The sequence below is a fragment of the Thyridium curvatum genome (assembly GCF_004353045.1).
Source record: "Thyridium curvatum strain D216 chromosome Unknown NODE_44_length_342116_cov_83.455874, whole genome shotgun sequence".
Taxonomy (NCBI): domain Eukaryota; kingdom Fungi; phylum Ascomycota; class Sordariomycetes; order Thyridiales; family Thyridiaceae; genus Thyridium; species Thyridium curvatum.
In genome coordinates this window covers 145,303-162,078 of record NW_022156799.1, presented here as the reverse complement: position 1 = coordinate 162,078, position 16,776 = coordinate 145,303, and the positions used below count along the sequence as shown (strand labels likewise).

General features: G+C 54.6%; 5 protein-coding genes across 5 annotated transcripts; 3 read left to right on the top strand and 2 right to left on the bottom strand.

Annotated features, from left to right (window-relative positions):
- Positions 1-21: 21 nt before the first annotated feature.
- Positions 22-1,644, bottom strand: E0L32_007297 (uncharacterized protein; the record flags this gene model as incomplete). Its single annotated transcript, XM_031142026.1, has 1 exon — positions 22-1,644. One exon carries the CDS (start codon positions 1,642-1,644, stop codon positions 22-24), a length of 1,623 nt encoding a protein of 540 aa, XP_030993705.1.
- A 992-nt stretch (positions 1,645-2,636) lies between these two features.
- On the top strand, positions 2,637-6,781 carry E0L32_007296 (uncharacterized protein; the record flags this gene model as incomplete). The annotated part of the gene is made up of 3 exons (XM_031142025.1): positions 2,637-2,854; positions 3,384-6,004; positions 6,063-6,781. 3 exons carry the CDS (start codon positions 2,637-2,639, stop codon positions 6,779-6,781), a joined length of 3,558 nt encoding a protein of 1,185 aa, XP_030993704.1.
- Positions 6,782-7,802: 1,021 nt separating this feature from the next.
- On the top strand, positions 7,803-9,129 carry E0L32_007295 (uncharacterized protein; the record flags this gene model as incomplete). Its single annotated transcript, XM_031142024.1, has 4 exons — positions 7,803-8,200; positions 8,264-8,631; positions 8,719-8,930; positions 8,998-9,129. The coding sequence occupies 4 exons, from the start codon at positions 7,803-7,805 to the stop codon at positions 9,127-9,129; spliced, it is 1,110 nt and encodes a 369-aa protein (XP_030993703.1).
- A 703-nt stretch (positions 9,130-9,832) lies between these two features.
- E0L32_007294 (uncharacterized protein) lies at positions 9,833-12,143 on the top strand (the record flags this gene model as incomplete). Its single annotated transcript, XM_031142023.1, has 3 exons — positions 9,833-9,931; positions 9,991-11,367; positions 11,430-12,143. 3 exons carry the CDS (start codon positions 9,833-9,835, stop codon positions 12,141-12,143), a joined length of 2,190 nt encoding a protein of 729 aa, XP_030993702.1.
- A 534-nt stretch (positions 12,144-12,677) lies between these two features.
- Positions 12,678-15,262, bottom strand: E0L32_007293 (uncharacterized protein; the record flags this gene model as incomplete). The annotated part of the gene is made up of 7 exons (XM_031142021.1): positions 12,678-13,814; positions 13,893-14,385; positions 14,443-14,492; positions 14,548-14,918; positions 14,982-15,034; positions 15,095-15,128; positions 15,181-15,262. 7 exons carry the CDS (start codon positions 15,260-15,262, stop codon positions 12,678-12,680), a joined length of 2,220 nt encoding a protein of 739 aa, XP_030993701.1.
- Positions 15,263-16,776: the final 1,514 nt, after the last annotated feature.

Below are 16,776 nucleotides of genomic sequence, written 5' to 3'. Positions count from 1 at the left end.
GGACTTGCTTACGACTGATACTCAAGTAGCGGGTTTGGAGGATTCGGCATTGTCTGCCGAGCCCTGAGCTTCCCTCCGGGCCTTGGCACCCGCCTTGAGCTTGTCCCATTTGTCCCGATACTTGACCAAGGTCCGCTCCATCCTGCCATACTCCTTTTCCAGCACCTCCATCTGCTTCGCCTGCTTGGCCAGCTGTTCTTCTAATTCAGCATTCCTCCTGCGCAGCGTCTCATCTGCACCCTGTGCTTTAGGTCCTCCGCCAGCCGAAGTCGGAGAGTTAGGACGAATGAGGCGCATGCTCTCCTGCAGAGCCAGGTGGGAGTTCTGGGCGTTGGCTTCGAATGCATGCAAGCGCTTGCTCAACTTGTCGAGCATGTCCTTCAGGCTGGCATTTTCAGTGTAGAGTTCCTCGACCACATTCTCCAACTGAGTCCTGCCTAGGCGCTTCTTGACCCCTGGCGACAATGAACCTTGGGTCTCGCGCGCGTCGACAAAGTCATCCTCGTCAATGCCCTCAAGAGCGTCGCCGTCATCCGCATGGATAGATGCGGCCATCCTACGCTTCTCCTTTTGATCAAAAGAAAGAATGTTCGCATACGACGCTGTGTGGCCGGTTTTCGGGACCACGTAGAAAGAATCATTTGGCCCGTGACCGTCGCGTGAGAGTGCCCGAAGAGCAGCTTTTGAGTAGATCTGAGATAGGTCTGGCTCTTGGTTCAACGTGATGGTCGCAGATTTCGGTCGGGTCCTCTTCTTGGGCGAGGTCTCTGGTGCTGCAGCCACCTCGGTAGCCGACTCTTCCGTAATCAGCGGCAAACCTGCAAAGGCGAGAGGAGCTGAAAGCCGGTTGAAAATACTGCCAAACGTGTTGTAGAACCTGGAGAAGCCCTCCTCGCTTGATTCGCCTGCAGCAGGTTCCTCCTTTGGGGAAACGAGCTCGGCAGCCTTCGGTTCGGTCAAAGTCGGTGATGTGTGGGAAGGTGGAATCCAAGATGGCTTTCCCTTCTGATGAAGCATACTCTGCATTTGCGAGCGCGACCCTTCCCTTCGCATATGGCGTTCAAGGTTGCCGGGTGCCTGCTCATTCGAGATACTCGGGGCCAGAGGCTGCGGACCTCGATATTTTGATCGTATACCCCGAGCCGAGGCTAGATTGCTAGCTATAGATGAGGAAAGGTCTCTTGCTTGGTACCGCCGCTGCTGAACAGGGCTGAGCTGGCCGGGTGCTCTAACAGGCGCAGCGGTTGTGTTCTCGCTCGGAGCAGTTGAGCCTTCATCTCGAGCATCCTGGCCAGATGTCTCCTTTTCACTAGACTGACCGGGCTCATTGTCTGTACCCGGCTGGACCGGATGTTGTGAAGGATACTTTAGTAGTTCGGACAGCCGTTGGTGGTGCTGTTCCAGGAGTCTTAATGTTCTCAGAGCCTCAATGCTAGTGGTCGAGTTGGCAGCATTTGAGAACTCGCCGGCGGCCAAGGCATGCTCATTGATAGCCACCGTAGTATCTGACGTTTGTGTCGCCGTGGAAGCGGCTCTTGCGTGGTCGTGGGCCTGCAATTCTCTGTCAGTCGCAAGTTCAGGGCGAGCCTGCGTGTTCGGCGACGCTGAAGCGGGGTTCACCTTGATCAACGGCGAGGTCTCCATGTTTGCCGACCTTGCTCCGGGCGTGCGTGGGACACCAGAGGAGAGTGAAGCCTTTCGCAGGAATTCGCAAGTTGAGTTTTCTTCAAAAGCGCATGATGTTGTAGCGTTAGGATGGAGCCTTTTCGAGAAAGAGAAAAAAGAGGTATCGAGGTGTGAAGCGTGGTGTTTGGTGAACGATGAACCTGCTGACTCGGCTTTGATGGGCGACGATCGAAAGATGGGGGTGGGGATGAATTGAGAAGGTGGGTGGTAAAGTGCACTAAACCTAAGAACTGTCAGTGGCTGGCAAGAGCCCTGTAAAAAGAGACCAGCCCTGTAGAGGTACCCGCTTTTTGTTCCAGAGCGGTTAGGCAAGTGGCTGGACAGGCGCTGGGGACCGGGAGGAGTGGCCCTGACCCGCCCGGAAAGTCTTAGCGCTGCCCGCAATAGCAATACAAGTAGTACTTGTAGTGGAACAGGCCGGATTCGGCCAGTGGAAAACCTGGCCATTGCCCCCCAAACCACTCCCTGTCACAGCCTGTCAGTGTCGCAAGGAGTTGATCAAAGAGAAGCAATCGTGTTTTAATGTTGCAGCCTGTTTCGAAGCATGGCCGAAAACACCCCGACCTCCCAATACGACAACCCCCTCCATGTCTTCATCGAATTTCTGTCTCCATTCGTAGTTTTTCAATTGGAAATCAGAACGATCCGCTTTCGCCATTATTCTCAGCTTCTACTGCAACACCGCCAATTCGTATTCTTCGTGTATTTTCTAGGCTTTCTAGGCACCCATTTGCGCCGAGCCTCTCTCCCGTATCAAGCAGGAATTACAGCATCGCGGCCCACACCAGAATCGATGACGATGCTCTAGCGCGCGCGCTCACCACCAAGCAATAAAGCTGGCCTTCCTGCACGCCCGCGCGCCATTCGAATACCTGCGTGAAGCATAATCTGCTAGCTTTGAAGTCGAAGGGCTCCTTTGCTGGTCGCATTCCTTGACTGCATCCCCAAGCATGGATGGCAACGGCCTCGGCAAGCTCCTCCCCAAGTCGATCGCTGCGAAACGGCGTCGCAAGAAGCAATCAACCTCGGGCGACGGGTCTGGCGACGAGTCTCTGCGCGGCAGAAGCATTGGCAGTCGCGAGACCACCGAGAGTGATGGAACGGGATCACTCGACGCACCCGACGAGGAGGAGACGAGCCTGATATCTTATGAATCCGACCATGACTCGTAAGTAATTTCCCCGTGTCATGTCAGGTTGCTGCCTTCAGTTGTTCGTTCTATGTGCCCACGCAATGTCAGCTGGCTCGCCGTGTCCGCTCGTCGTGTTCGCTCTCGCTTGGCGGAGGGGCCGGCCTCTTGCCTGGGCTCAGCGTCACCAATGTGGAGTGCAGCTGGGGGTGGAAAGCTTGGATGCAACAGAACACAACCCACAAGCTTCCGAGCCCACCGCGCTGCACCTGAGGTGTTGAATTCTGTTGCCTTGTCCGCCGCAAGCTTACTTCTACCCGCGATCGTCGTAGGGGGTTTTCGCTTCAATCACCGCATTACCCTTTGTATCGCGGCCGTCTCCTTACTTTTTGTCGCTTTCCTTATACCCAAGCAACCCTCGTTCTTTGCCAATTCGTTCATTTTCCGACTTGTTTCCTTTTGTTTGCATAGCCGTAGCCCATCCCGGTCTACCAATTCTTGTCCCGGCTTGGTTGGCTAGCCTTTCAATAGCCTGTTTCTTGAACCACGTTTCTGACCGAACGACCAGACCTGCGACCAGACCTGCGACCAGACCTACCACCATTATTTCCACCCATCCCTCGCAGATCGGGTATCTGACGACAAATTCACCACTCGTCCAAGCAGACCATCTGCAGGAGGTCCAAAAATCGGAGCAGCAGGAATCCGCAGCTCCCTTTCCTGACCTACCAAAGGACCCCTCCCAGTCCGCGCGGCCACTGTCAGCATCCAGCTCGACCGGTCTTGTTCCCCCGCGACCACAGTCTAGAAGATCGCCGTCGCCTGTTGGCCGCTTTAAAGAAGTATTCAAGCCCAGGAAAGGTTCGACGAGCACGGCCAGCTCCAGTCCGGAGAGAGGGGCACCTAGGGAGAGGTCTCACTCCGAGCTACCCGCAAGAGAGGTCGACTCTTCTCACCGACTGCCAGACGTATCAGCTCTTCCCAAGTCGAACTCTACTCCTGATAACGCCAAGGTCGCATCAACTGAGCGCTTCCGAAGGCTGTCAAGAGGACAAAAGATCGACACCACCACACCCCCTCGCACGCCGCCCACTGGCGACCAGGCCACCCCGGTCATTGTCAATACACCACCGACGCCCACGGATTCCTCCCATCCCGAACGAAAGGCGGTGTCTTCGCGGGACGCTTCACCTGAGGCGTCACGCCGTGGTGCACAAACGAATGCGTCTGGCTCCCCTCAAGGGAACATGATATCACAGAGACGGGCTAGATCAGGCTCTGGTAACATAGGACCAAGCAAGCTTTCAAATATCACTTTGGCTCCGCTTACTCCTACCCCGGAAAACGGCCCAAACACGCCCTCGTCTGCTGGCTTCTTCTCGTCTATGTTATCTGCTGCTCAAAACGCTACCAACACACTGAGCAACACCATCACCAACACCAATATCACGTCGTGGAACAACAGCACTAAGAAGACAGCTTCTACCACGCGGCTTCAGGAGGGAGCCAGTGACGACAACATCGAGGTTGAACCAGCGACCGAAGTATCCTCAGAGCACCCCATGGAGTCGAAGGAGTTAGCCGTGAATACTCTCGGCAAGGGGGACCTCAGCTTAAGCCAGTTGGGGATCCCGGAACCGAGCAGCTCCACTGCAACACCAACAACCGCCAAGTTCCAGGATTCAACTGAAGCCAGAGGGAGGTCCGAGTCAGCCCCGGCCGAAAACAACTATTCATATGTTTCGGCACCAGACAGCGTCTCAGAAGACTCGCGACCGAGGTCGCTATATGACACTGCGGCTCCAGGAGACCGCACCACGCCTTCTAGTAGCATCTACGAAGGTAAATCCGGGGTGCAGCGTAGTGGAAGCATCAGGAGCGCAATTGGCCGACATCGGAAACGTGGAAGCTCTATCACAACCGGTGGGACAACAGCAACTGGGGGAACCATCGCTGCTGCCATCCTCGCGGCCAATGCATCCGTCGCGCACCCCTCTGCTCAGGCGAGCACGCCCAAGCTTACCGGCTTTGCGGTAGCTAATAAGAAGCGCAATCGGGACTTCCATGCTCTCTTCAAAAGCGTGCCGGATGACGATTACCTCATCGAGGACTATGGCTGCGCTCTGCAGCGAGATATTCTTGCGCATGGAAGGCTCTACATCTCGGAGGGTCATCTCTGCTTCAGCAGTAACATCTTGGGCTGGCAAACGACGCTAGTCTTGAGTTTCGACGAAATCATCTCCGTCGAGAAGAGGAGCACGGCGCTCGTCTTCAAGAACGGTCTCATGATATCTACTCTTCATGTCAAGCACATTTTCGCCAGCTTCATGAGCCGTGATTCGGTCTATGATCTGATTGTCAAGATTTGGAAGCTCGGGCACCCAAGCCTCCAAAGCTCACTCAACGGCGTTCGCATCGATGAAACAGGTGGCGACAAGACTGAAAAGGTCGACATTGATGGGTCGATCGGCAGTCGAAGCATCACTTCGGCATCAGACGACGATAGCGAGGAGGAAGATGACGTCTATGATGAGGACGAAGAGAACGATGAGGACTTCGAGACTACCCAAATGACCGACCCAGGCTTGGCGGATAACGATGGGGAGAAGGCTGTTTCGCGGAAGCCGTCGGGCGCGGTAGCCACCAATGGCATGTCTCCAGACAAGTCTAAAGATGCGCCGGCCGGGGCAGCGGCAGCCGGAGGCGACTTTCCTGGACCAGCTACACATGCGCCGACTGAGTGTGGCGATTCTGGGACGCATTACGATAAATTCCTCGCCGATGAAGTGATTCCTGCCCCTCTCGGCAAGGTCTACAGCCTGATGTTTGGGCCTGCCTCTGCAAATTTCATGTCGAAGTGGCTGACGAACGAACAAAAATGCACTGATGTTCAAATGGAGGACCAAAAGGGTCTGTCCCAGGACAACAAAACCCACACGTATACCTACATCAAACCGCTCTACGGCGCCATTGGTCCCAAGTCGACGAAGTGCATCATCACGGAGACAATCGAGAACATCGACTTGGAAAAGGCGGTCAATGTCAACTGCACAACGCAGACTCCAGAAGTTCCCAGCGGCAATGTCTTCAGCGTGAAGACAAAGTACTGTCTCTCGTGGGCCGAGAATAACGGCACGAGAGTACAAGCCAACTGCACGGTGGAGTGGACTGGCAAGAGTTGGATCAAAGGTCAGCATCCCTTCTGACTAGGTCATTCGTAACGGAGCCCCACTAACACGTGCTACAGGAACGATCGAAAAGGCGGCAAACGAAGGCCAGGTGCAGTACTGCAAGGACATATTTGCAGCTTTGAGAGGAGCTACCTCGGCGCGGCCACGGGTGAACACATTTACTAATGGTGCGGGAGGTAAAGGCAAGAAGAAGCGCAAGGGCAAGTCTACCCTGGCGTCAAGCCCGACAAGTGACACGGAGGGCACAGCAAGAGCTCCAAAGACGCCAGACTGGGGGGTTCTGGAACCCCTTCGCGGTATCCTGGGGCCCATTGTGGATATAATCGGACCCCTCATGACTGGCAATGTGGTGTATGGGCTCTTGGTGGGCTTACTTGTTGCGAGCTGGTTTGGCTTCGGCTTCACGAATCGCAGATCGCCGGGCGGGTTCGGCCACGATATTGGCTACTACGCCTATCCGGATCGTCTGGCAGCCTACGACGAGATCTGGAGGCGCGAAGAAAGCGAGCTCTGGGACTGGTTGGAAGAGCGAGTTGGCATGGACCGCCTTGGCGACGGAGCACCACCCGTGCGTAAGCGGGCGGTCGAGCCCAGGACCGTGGAGGAGAAGATTCGAGAAGACCGTATGGACGATCGAGAGATCAAAGAGGCGATCCGAGTCACAGAGGAGAAGCTCAAGGTGCTCAAGTCGGTCGTCCATAAGAAGGGAGGCCCACAGGCGGCAGAAGAGAGTGGGAGTGCCAATGAACACAAGCATAGCGTAGCGTCGTCATAAGCAATTTTCATCTGTATTAGGAACAGCAAATAGCAATGTACAACATGAATATCTGGACTCGGTACGACCAAGCATGTGGAGTTCTTCTTCACGGCGATGACGAACGAAATGAGTATAATGGTGCGCTTTGCAACTCGGCGCATTGCTGACTTTATGATATTGTGCTACCGGCTCTTCCCGTCCAAACTGACATCAAGACGACAGCCCAGTGCTGACATGCCCCATGAGGACTCTGGTCCGACAACATACTAGCTGACTATGTAACAACAAAGTGCTGACCGCAGGTTCAGGGACGAATAATACCACTCATTGGGTAACTTAAACCCGCAACAAGCTTTACTCTCTGAGCTCATCCCAAATATCAGACGATTTATATACAATGTTGTCTTGAAGATCACTCTATTTTTGGAACTGTTCCGGGCACGAGGCTGAACCCTGAAAACCCAATGTGACTGGTGTTCAGGGCGAGATTGGCCCCCGTGTTTGAAACCCGCGTTTGGGGGCTCTTCTCTGCGGGCTGACTGTGTTCGAAGACTTTTAGCTAGAAGAGGGCTTGACAGATAGGCTGATTGGGCCAGCCTGTCGCCCGAACGATGAGCAAGTAACACCACTTGCGCGAATATCTGGTGGGATCGTGATGTGATCTCGTCTGAGCTCGTCTGGACAACTGCAAGGCTTGCAGGATGGACCTCAAACCGTTCACATAGGGCGCTCTATTGATGTCCTCTGATGCAGGGGAAGACATCCGGTACCTGTAGGAGCGGCCGACACGATGCTCTGAGAATGAAGGCGAATCTGCCTTGGAATTGGTGGCGTCAAGACTATCTACCACACTTCTGCTGCCATCAGGCTGCCGGTGAAAGAACATGGGCTGAACAAGTGCATAGGGTTCCGGACGCTTTTGTATAAAGACCCTCGTGCCGCCCCCGTCTGAGCTTGAGATGGAATGGAGAACCAACATCAACAGTGATACTCTACAAGAGGCTGACACTATCTGCTCGAGAACCTATTCTTATCCACTATGAAGACCATTTTGGCCATCCTCGGTGGCCTCGCCGTCGCCGGCCTCGCCTCTCCAGTTGTGGATATCCAACAGCGCGCCACTTCCAAATGTTTCGCTGGCACCAACCTGTACTTCCTCCAAGGCCTCTCTGATGCCGACCAGGACAGCTACATTGCCAGCATCAAAGACTTTGGCGTCAAGGTCGTCCGCGTGTGGGTCAATGGCCAGAATGGCGACGGCCACTGCGAGAAGGGCAGCAAGATCGTTGTATCTGTGCCCGACCTGGAGACTACGCTGCTCCAGTATCACGATGAGACCCTTGATGCCTTAGACAAGGTGATCAACAAGCTAGCCAAGAACGGCATCAAGGCGCTCGTCTCGCCCCACGATGCCAACAGCCTCCAGTCTTCTCGCTCGTGAGTAGACATACATACCATCATTATCATAAGGAGTCAAAAAAGACTGACGTATTTGCAAAGGGATGCTTACAACGCCCGCTTCGGCTCGGGCTACTTCTACGAGCAGCAGGAGGCCTTTGACATCTACGACAAGCGCCTCACGCACATCCTCAACTACAAGGGCAAGTACTCGGGCAAGGTCTGGAAGAACTGGCACGAGGGCATCATGGCCTTTGACCTGCAGAACGAGCCTATGACCACCAAGACGTCCGAGTGCACGAGCGGCGACACCCACGGCTGGGCCTGCGGCCGGGCCAAGCACATCCGCCAGGCCCTCGGGGCTGACAACCCCATCAAGGTCGCCACGGGTGGTTTCGGCGGCGACATCGTGCACGGGTGCAACTTTATGGAGGCGGCGACCAAGTGCGACGCTATCGATCTGATCTCTGGTGGGTAGCTCCTCCTCAGGAGAAAATAAAGTGCTTGGTTGTTTGGCACTGGGTACAGATGTGTACTGACTAACCTGGCGATGATAGTGCACCGCTATGCTGGCGCAGAGGCCAACAACCCGAACCAGTGGGCCAACAACGAGAAGAACTGGATCAAGCAGGCCAACGGCAAGCTCGTCTACGTCGAGGAATGGGGCGTCAACACCGACAGCTACGACGCCTCCAAGGAGTACCCTGCCAACATGCAGGACATGATCAAAGCCGGACTGCCGCAGCTCTACTGGCAGATCCTGCCCAAGGTGAGTCTTAGCAAGGGGCATCGAGGCAGCAACCTGATAGTGACAAGGGCTGACACATTGGAAACAGAAAGTATGCGACTACCAGAAGGGGTCTGATCCGTATGGCATCCATATTGGAAGCGGCGTGCCTTTCAAGGAGTGGATTGGCAAGATGAACAGCGCCAACGCTGCCCAGGACTGGTCGTCCCTTGGATTCTAAGCACTCGGTCATCAATTATTTTTCCAATAGTAGACGTAAAGAAGGGCTTAGTTCCTTTTCCATTTCCTTCTATAGGGAAGTTATCTGTCATAGAACAGATACATGTCAGTCATTATAGGGGGTCAATATCTATCAGCCCACGGTAGCATATATTAGAATACGAAGATGAGAGGCTCATAATTTGGTCCCTTGAAACGAAATAGATGCATTATCCACTATTTCAACATTCTGGATAACATCTCATTGGTGGTGTCTTTCCTCATCTTGACTACCTTTGCAGGAGTATAGCGGAAAGGGGGTTTTGGTACGGAGGTGTGAGTCCACTTCATCCTTTTCTTGTAGGACTTCTGGAGAGTTTTTGTTCATGTCAAATGAGCAAGCCCTGGGAGAGAAGCTTGCGGTCTCGTTTGCTATAATTATCCATTGGCTTGGGGCAATCTGGCAAATATTTGGCAGTTGGTGGGCAAGCACTCGCTTTCTTCCCTAGTCACTGCTTGAATCAAGGGGTATTTCAGAGCTGACTTCTGAATTCCGATTTGAGATCTTTCTCTCCTCAACTTTATCCTCACCTGACTTTTGGATCAGGTCTGCCTCAGAGTATTGGACTTGCCGCGCTGTGGGATTTGTCGGCTCTTCTTTCACATCAACCACAGGAGCGGCTACTTGGCATATGGCCAAAAAGAACAACCGCGGCAGACTCGAGATGGATGAGACTGACTCTGGACTGGGCAACCAGGCCCTACTCACCAAGATCGACAAGCTCAGAGAGCTCAATGTTGGTTCTCTTGTCCCTCTCCCCCAGGTATATCCCATCGCTCCCCTACCCTAGCTTGTGACCGATGACTAAATCTTCAAATCCAGCTTGTTGTGGTCGGCGACCAGTCTTCTGGCAAGAGCTCTGTTCTCGAGAGTCTCACTGGCTTTTCGTTCCCGAGGGCTGCAGGTCTCTGTACTCGTTATGCAACCCAGATCACTTGCCGACGCGAGGCTGTGGAGACCATCAACATCTCGATCATCCCTCACCCGTCTTCCTCGCAGGCTCGCCGGGATGCGTTGCATCAATTCAAGTCGCACGTCACCAATACTCGTGGTGAAGACTTTGCAAAGATCTTCGAAGATGCGAACAAGGTGATGGGAATCCGACCAGCTTCTTCCTCGGATAGCGCCTCGGAGTCGGAAGGCAACAATGACGATCTCAATGCCTTCAGCCAGGACATCCTCAAGATCGAGATCAACGGCCCGCAGCAGAACCATCTCACTGTGATTGATGTTCCGGGCATTTTCCGCGCCGCTACACCTGGACTCACCACCGAGAGTGATATATCTCTTGTCCAGGACATGGTGAAGGGGTACATGAAGGATCCTCGCACCATCATTCTAGCTGTCATCCCCTGCAATGTCGACATTGCCACCCAGGAGATTCTCAAACTCGCCAAGGATGCCGACCTCGAGGGTGTCCGGACAATGGGAGTCCTCACCAAACCCGACCTGGCGACCGAGCGTGTCACACAACAAGCCGTCATTGATCTCGTAGAGGGCAAGCGCAATGATCTTCGACTTGGTTACTGCCTTGTGAAGAATCGCGGCGCCGACGATAACAAGTCCTCACTCCGTCAGAGGAACCTGAAAGAGAAGGAGTTCTTTCAAGGGGCTCCGTGGTCCACCATTTCAGATAATGGACGGGTAGGTATCGAATCCCTGAAGCAGCGCCTCAGAGAGCTTCTGATGGATATATCCAAGAGGGAGCTGCCAAACGTGAAGGCTGAGGTTGGCCGGAAGCTGGGAGAGAAGCGCAAGCTGAGTGAGATCATGGGGCCCTCCCGTGGTGAGACCAATGAGCAACGACTCTACCTTACACGTCTTGGAACTAGATTCCAAACAATCTCTAGCCACGCCCTGAACGCGTACTACACCGATGAACAAATGTTCACCGAGTCTCCACACATGAGACTGGTCACTCGTATCATCAAGCTGAATGACGCCTTCTCCCACACGTTTGCGACCCGAGGTCACTTGCGCGCTTTCCACACCATCTCTGGTCTCGTCTACGACGATGATGATGACATGGCGAAGAACAAAGCGCACAAAGTCGACTTTCCGATCCCAGTCTCCAAGTACAAGGAGCTCCACGATATCATTGTCACTGAGACATATGACTGTCCGATGCCCCTTACAGACTGCATCATGGCACATATTGAAGGGGTGTACAAGGACAGCCGCGGTCCAGAGCTGGGAACTGTGAGTCCCTAATCATGTCACTATGTCCCACGACGAGAGAACTCTTATTGACTTGCTCACAGTTCAATGGTACGCTCCTCGGCACCACTTTCAAGGAACAGTCGTCCAAATGGGAGAAGTTGGTTCTCTCCCATATCACCAACGCCATTGTTCTGGTTCACCAGTTCATCTTCGATCTCCTTACAGACTGTTGTCCTGACCCCAGCGTCCGAAACGCGCTCTGGGACACTGTGCTGCTGGATCAGCTCCGCGGCTGCTACTCTCGAGCTATGCAACACACCCGTTTCCTGCTCACAGTGGAGCGAGAGGGCAAACCAATGACCTACAATCACTACTTCAACGCCAACCTTCAGAAAGCCCGTAGTGGCCGCATCCTTGCTGAGGTGAAGGACAAGGGAATGATGCCTGGATGCAACAATTGCCGCCATATTACTGGCGGTCAGACGATGGTTTCAACCTCTTCCCTGCAAAACCTCGCCGTAGACAAGGGCAATGCCAAGCAGACCTGCGAAGACGTTCACGACATCCTACGAAGCTACTACAAAGTCGCCCGCAAGCGATTTGTTGACGTCGTCTGCCAGCAGGTCATTGATCACTACCTGTTGAACGGACAAGATAGCCCCCTGCGTGTCCTATGTGCGACCCGCGTCGCCCAGCTGAGCGAGGACCAGCTCGACGAGATTGCAGGCGAGGACGCTGGCACGAAGCGCCAGCGCGTCCTCGTTACAGAGGAAATCCAGAGACTCGAGGCCGCCATGAAGGTTTTGCGGGGCTAGGCCCATTGGGTTTTGCTACGGGAGTGGTATTTTTGATCCGAGGCAGTCCGTATCTGTTCATGCACTTGTCTATTTCACCCTCGCACTTCAGTGATTTGGGCAGTGGGAGGACCTGTGGTGGAAAATGCCTCCCCCCCCGGAGGGTTTGGGATCTGTCGCAAAGCCGTGAGAAGGCAGGGAATGACTGGAGGGTATCGCGTTGGAGTTGACTTTTGCCATCGGGGAGGGCATAGGATGCAGGGGAAGAGGATCACTTGCTGGTTTGAGTGGCTAATTTCCCAAGATGCTTGACGTTAGGTCCTATCAATTGATACTTGAATTTTCATGACTCCTTGACAGATTCCAGCCTATATCCAAACCAGCCGTACAAAGTGAAAATGATCTGGCCATGGTATCCCGCTTCCCAAAAATCAAATTCTATCTAGTTGATATACAACATAAATGTCTATTGCAGAGCTTGCTTTTATCGAGTATATCTGAAAGCAGAAAGCAGTCGCCGCTGCAAAACGTGGAGTCGATCCATCATCCAATTGCTCACTTCAACAAGCTTCCGACATCCTGTAGCCGGATGTTGTTCATATTGGGATTGTTCCCTCCGCGGTCGATCCTCCCCCAACCCGCTCCCCAACCGGGCAGCACCGAAGCCGGCGTCGCAATGGCCGCGTCGTGGTCGTCGACCGGCGCCGTCGACGAGGTGCTGTCGGCGTAGCAGCTGCTCTCCCCGCTCAGCGTCTTGTCCCTCCTGCTCCCGCCGCTGCTGCTGCCATTCTGGTTGCCGGCGCCGCTGCTATTGCGCTTCTTCTTGTTATTGTTATTGCTATTGCTGTGGCTGCTCATCAGCCCGCTGCTGCCCTTCCTGGCCTTCTTGCCCGCGTTCTGCGCCGCGAGCTCGGGGCTCGTCATGATGCCCACGCGCGGGCTGTAGGCCATCCAGGCGCCCTTGTACGCGCCGACGCGCGGGTAGTTGAAGCCCGCGGGCTGCCCGCCGCCGAAGGGGTTCCAGCGCGACCACTTGGTGGGGCCCTTCTTGATGCTGCCGTTGCGGCCCGAGTTGTACGAGGTCGGGGCCTCGCCGGCGAGCTCCTCGAGCGTGACGCCCTTGGTCTCGGGCAGCAGCAGGGAGACGAAGGTGCCGCAGAGCATGAAGAGGGCGAAGATCTGCATGAGGCGGTCGAGCCAGGGGCTGCACTGCGACCCCTTGCAGTCCGGCGGCGAGTCCTTGTTGAGCAGCGGGATGCTGATGACCTGCGCGATGATGGCGCCGACCTTGCCCATGGCGGCCGACAGGCCGTGGCCCGTCGAGCGGTACCGCGTCGGGTAGCACTCGCCCGGGATGATGAAGGTGGTCGTGTTGGGCCCCCAGTTGAAGAAGAACTGGGCGATGACGTAGAGCGTGAGCATGGCGGCCTCGCTGAGGCGGTGGTAGGCGAAGCCCAGGATGCAGAAGAGCACGGTCAGGACGATGAAGCCGAAGATCTGCAGGGCCTTGCGGCCGAAGGTGTCGATGGTGAAGATGGCGGTCCAGTAGCCGGGAAGGCTGCCGGCGCAGGCGAGGATGATCATGCCCACGGCGTTGTTGTAGAGGAGGTGGTAGAGGGTCGTGCCGTGGGCGTAGCCGATGGCCTGGAGGACGATCGAGTTGTTGAGGCCGAGGCCGTAGAAGGCCAGGTCCTATCCGGCTGTCAGTGGTGTGTTTTCAAGAAAAGGGGGGTGGAGTCAGGGGGTCAGGGTCTAGGGGGCTTTTCGTACCAGGAAGAACCAGGATATGGTGGTACCGATGAGCATCTTCATGTTCTTCCATTTCCTGAAGTAGGAGATGACATCGGGCCACGATGCCAGAGGTGTCATCAACGAGGGAGCGGCGAGTTTCTTCATCCGAGCCTGCTGAATAGGGTCGACCTCGCCCTCTGATCTGCTTTCCATATAAGCCTTGATGTCTGCGTCGGCCTTCTCAACATCATGGGCGATATCCAGGGTGTATCTCGGTGTTTCTGGGATGGTAATGCGGTAGTAGAGAGCGATACAGGCTGGTAGAGCTCCGATGCCGACAATGATCCGCCATGATCGGTCCGCTGCAATCTGGCAGTCGTAGTCGCAGCTATTGATGTTTGGGATGTTGATAAAGGCATCTCTGAAAGCGACGGTGACGACCAAGGCGGTGATGGCGGCCGTAAGCTGTCCTATTCCTTGCATGGAGAAGACAGCAGCCATCATGGCACCACGCCATCGTGTGGGAGCGAATCTTTGAGACGTGTGTCAGCTTCGAAAGGCCCAGTTAAGCAGAGAAAGGAAATCTTACTCTGAGGTAATGACTGATGATAGCGGGTAGTCGCCTCCAATTCCAATCCCCTGTTGATGACGGATTAGCCTTGCCATTTATCAGCAGCGGAAAGATGGAACCAACCATCATCACTCTCCAGAAGGTCAGGAGACCCGTCGAGCTCATCGACTGACTTGGACTTGCCAGCGCGCAGTTGAGCGTGGACAACACAATGATACCCAACTCGATACCATACATCTTCCGCCTGCCGAAGACGTCGGCAAGCCAGCCGAATACGACCTGCCCAATGACGATGCCTGCGCTGGTCGACGCCTTCAAAGCCTGGGATACCGGAGTCGGCAGTTGTCCGTGATTTCCGCCGAACCCGTACTTGGCATCTTCACTAGTTCCACTCCAGAAGACGACGCCGAGAAGTGTGGTGATGAGGTTGATACTGAAAATATCGTAGCTGTCGAGGAAGAAACCGATACCAGCTACAACCACGGCGCGAATGTCTTTAATTTCTCAGTTAGACTGGCTTGTAGATGTGCCATATCGATCATCCGGGAGCAACCTACGGTACATGCCAAAGGGAACCTTGTCAATTTCAGACAACGCAAGCCTCCTCCTCCTATAGACGAACAACCATCAGTACACCGAGTGAGTGGATTTGGACGAGGTTCGTACGTACAGATTTGGATCTTGGATATGTGAAAAGTCCTCAACTGTCTTTTCATCAGCATCATATGAGGCCCATAAGACGGAACAAGGGCTCACCAAAGTTATGAAAGGCATTGTTTCCTCCAATGCTCCGGGCGAACTGGACCGGGATGGCCGGCTCCGGAAGCATATATGACATTTTGGCGGAGGTATCTGAACTCGAGCGAGATATGCAAGGCGTACGACTGCGGGCGGCAGCGCCGTAGCGCGCAACTAGGCGTCCATCAATGCAGGAATGTTCCCGGAGTGTCGTCCACGCTGATACTTGGAGTTGGCGTGCTCTTGATGTTTATCAGACAGCCTTCCTGGAGAAAGTTGGACGTTTAGAGGCCGTTACTTCAGTCAGGATGCAGGTGGAGGATCAGTGCGTCAGTGTCTTGGATCGGAGGGGGGTTCTAGAAAGTGATATAACGCGGATCGGTAGGCGCTTATGCGTTTGGGCTGAGCATGGAAGGGGTCCAACGGAAGACCCCGGCCAGAAGACGTACGTAAAGAGTGGGATGTGCTGAAGGGCGTCGCCCCTCTTGTTACCGGGATGAGGATGGCTAGCTTATTTCTTGACGAAGTGTGTGTATGCTCTCTCTGAATGGTCCCGTATCCATGGATCTCGCTCACACGTGGACAGCAAGGGTGGACTCTCGAGTTCAAGGCTGCCACACGAGCCAGACCGAGGTGGTTGAATGAGAACAAGGAGATTGCCTTTTCTTGAGCCTTTTCTTCATTTCTTTTCACGATTATTGTCTTCAAGATAGGTATTCGATGTAGATACTTGACCCCAATATCTCAGTACAGATCTATCTTCACCGTTTTAAGTCATCAAACTTCCGGGCTCTCCGCACGAGTCAAGATGGCTGGAGGCAAACTGGCTCGCCCGCAACACGGAATATTCCCCAACGCGACGAAGTCTTAAGGTAACTTTGGAGAATGGGTAGCATTTGGCCCCAATAAAGCTCTGGTGATGTGACAGCCGCGCATAATGGAGCAGTCATTTTGTGTGCTGCGTACTTGAAAGCTTCTCGTGTAGCCAAGACTCGCGACTCCTGGTATTGGTTCTGCGTCAAGGGAGAGATGGACCAGGAATCGCACCATCGGCGACCCCCACAGCGGGCGGGTAGGACATCCACCACCAAAGGAAACCCCTGCAAGTGTGAGCCCTGCAGGCCCTGAAGCCCCTGGATCCCCGTCATGTCGGGCCAAGCACAACCTTGGAAGATTTCCGGCAGGGGTGGCTCGGGCGTGTTGACCTGTGCGTGTGTGTTCCGAGCGAATGAGAGCCGCAGTTGACACAACGTGCAAGATGAATCCGGCTCGATAGGCGGCGGGCACTACTCCGTACAAGCACAAGCTTGAGCCAACGACGACGATGGTCTCAAAAAGTGCGGCTCCACAAGCTCTCGGTAAAGCTAAACTAGGAGCCTTGAAGGGTATCACCTATTTCGAAACTCAGGCTCGACGGGGCGCCTCGTGGGATGGTCTTGGCGATGGCGAGAGAACGCCCTCAAAGGGCTATGCAAGGCAATGACACGACAACCTTGATGATTGATCAAGATGAAGCTTAGCTCTCTCTTCAGAGGTCTGTGTGGTCAAGGGAGACTATTGTTGGCCCTTGACAGTCACGTTGACTTTGACTTCCTCTAAGGGTCAGAAGGGTGC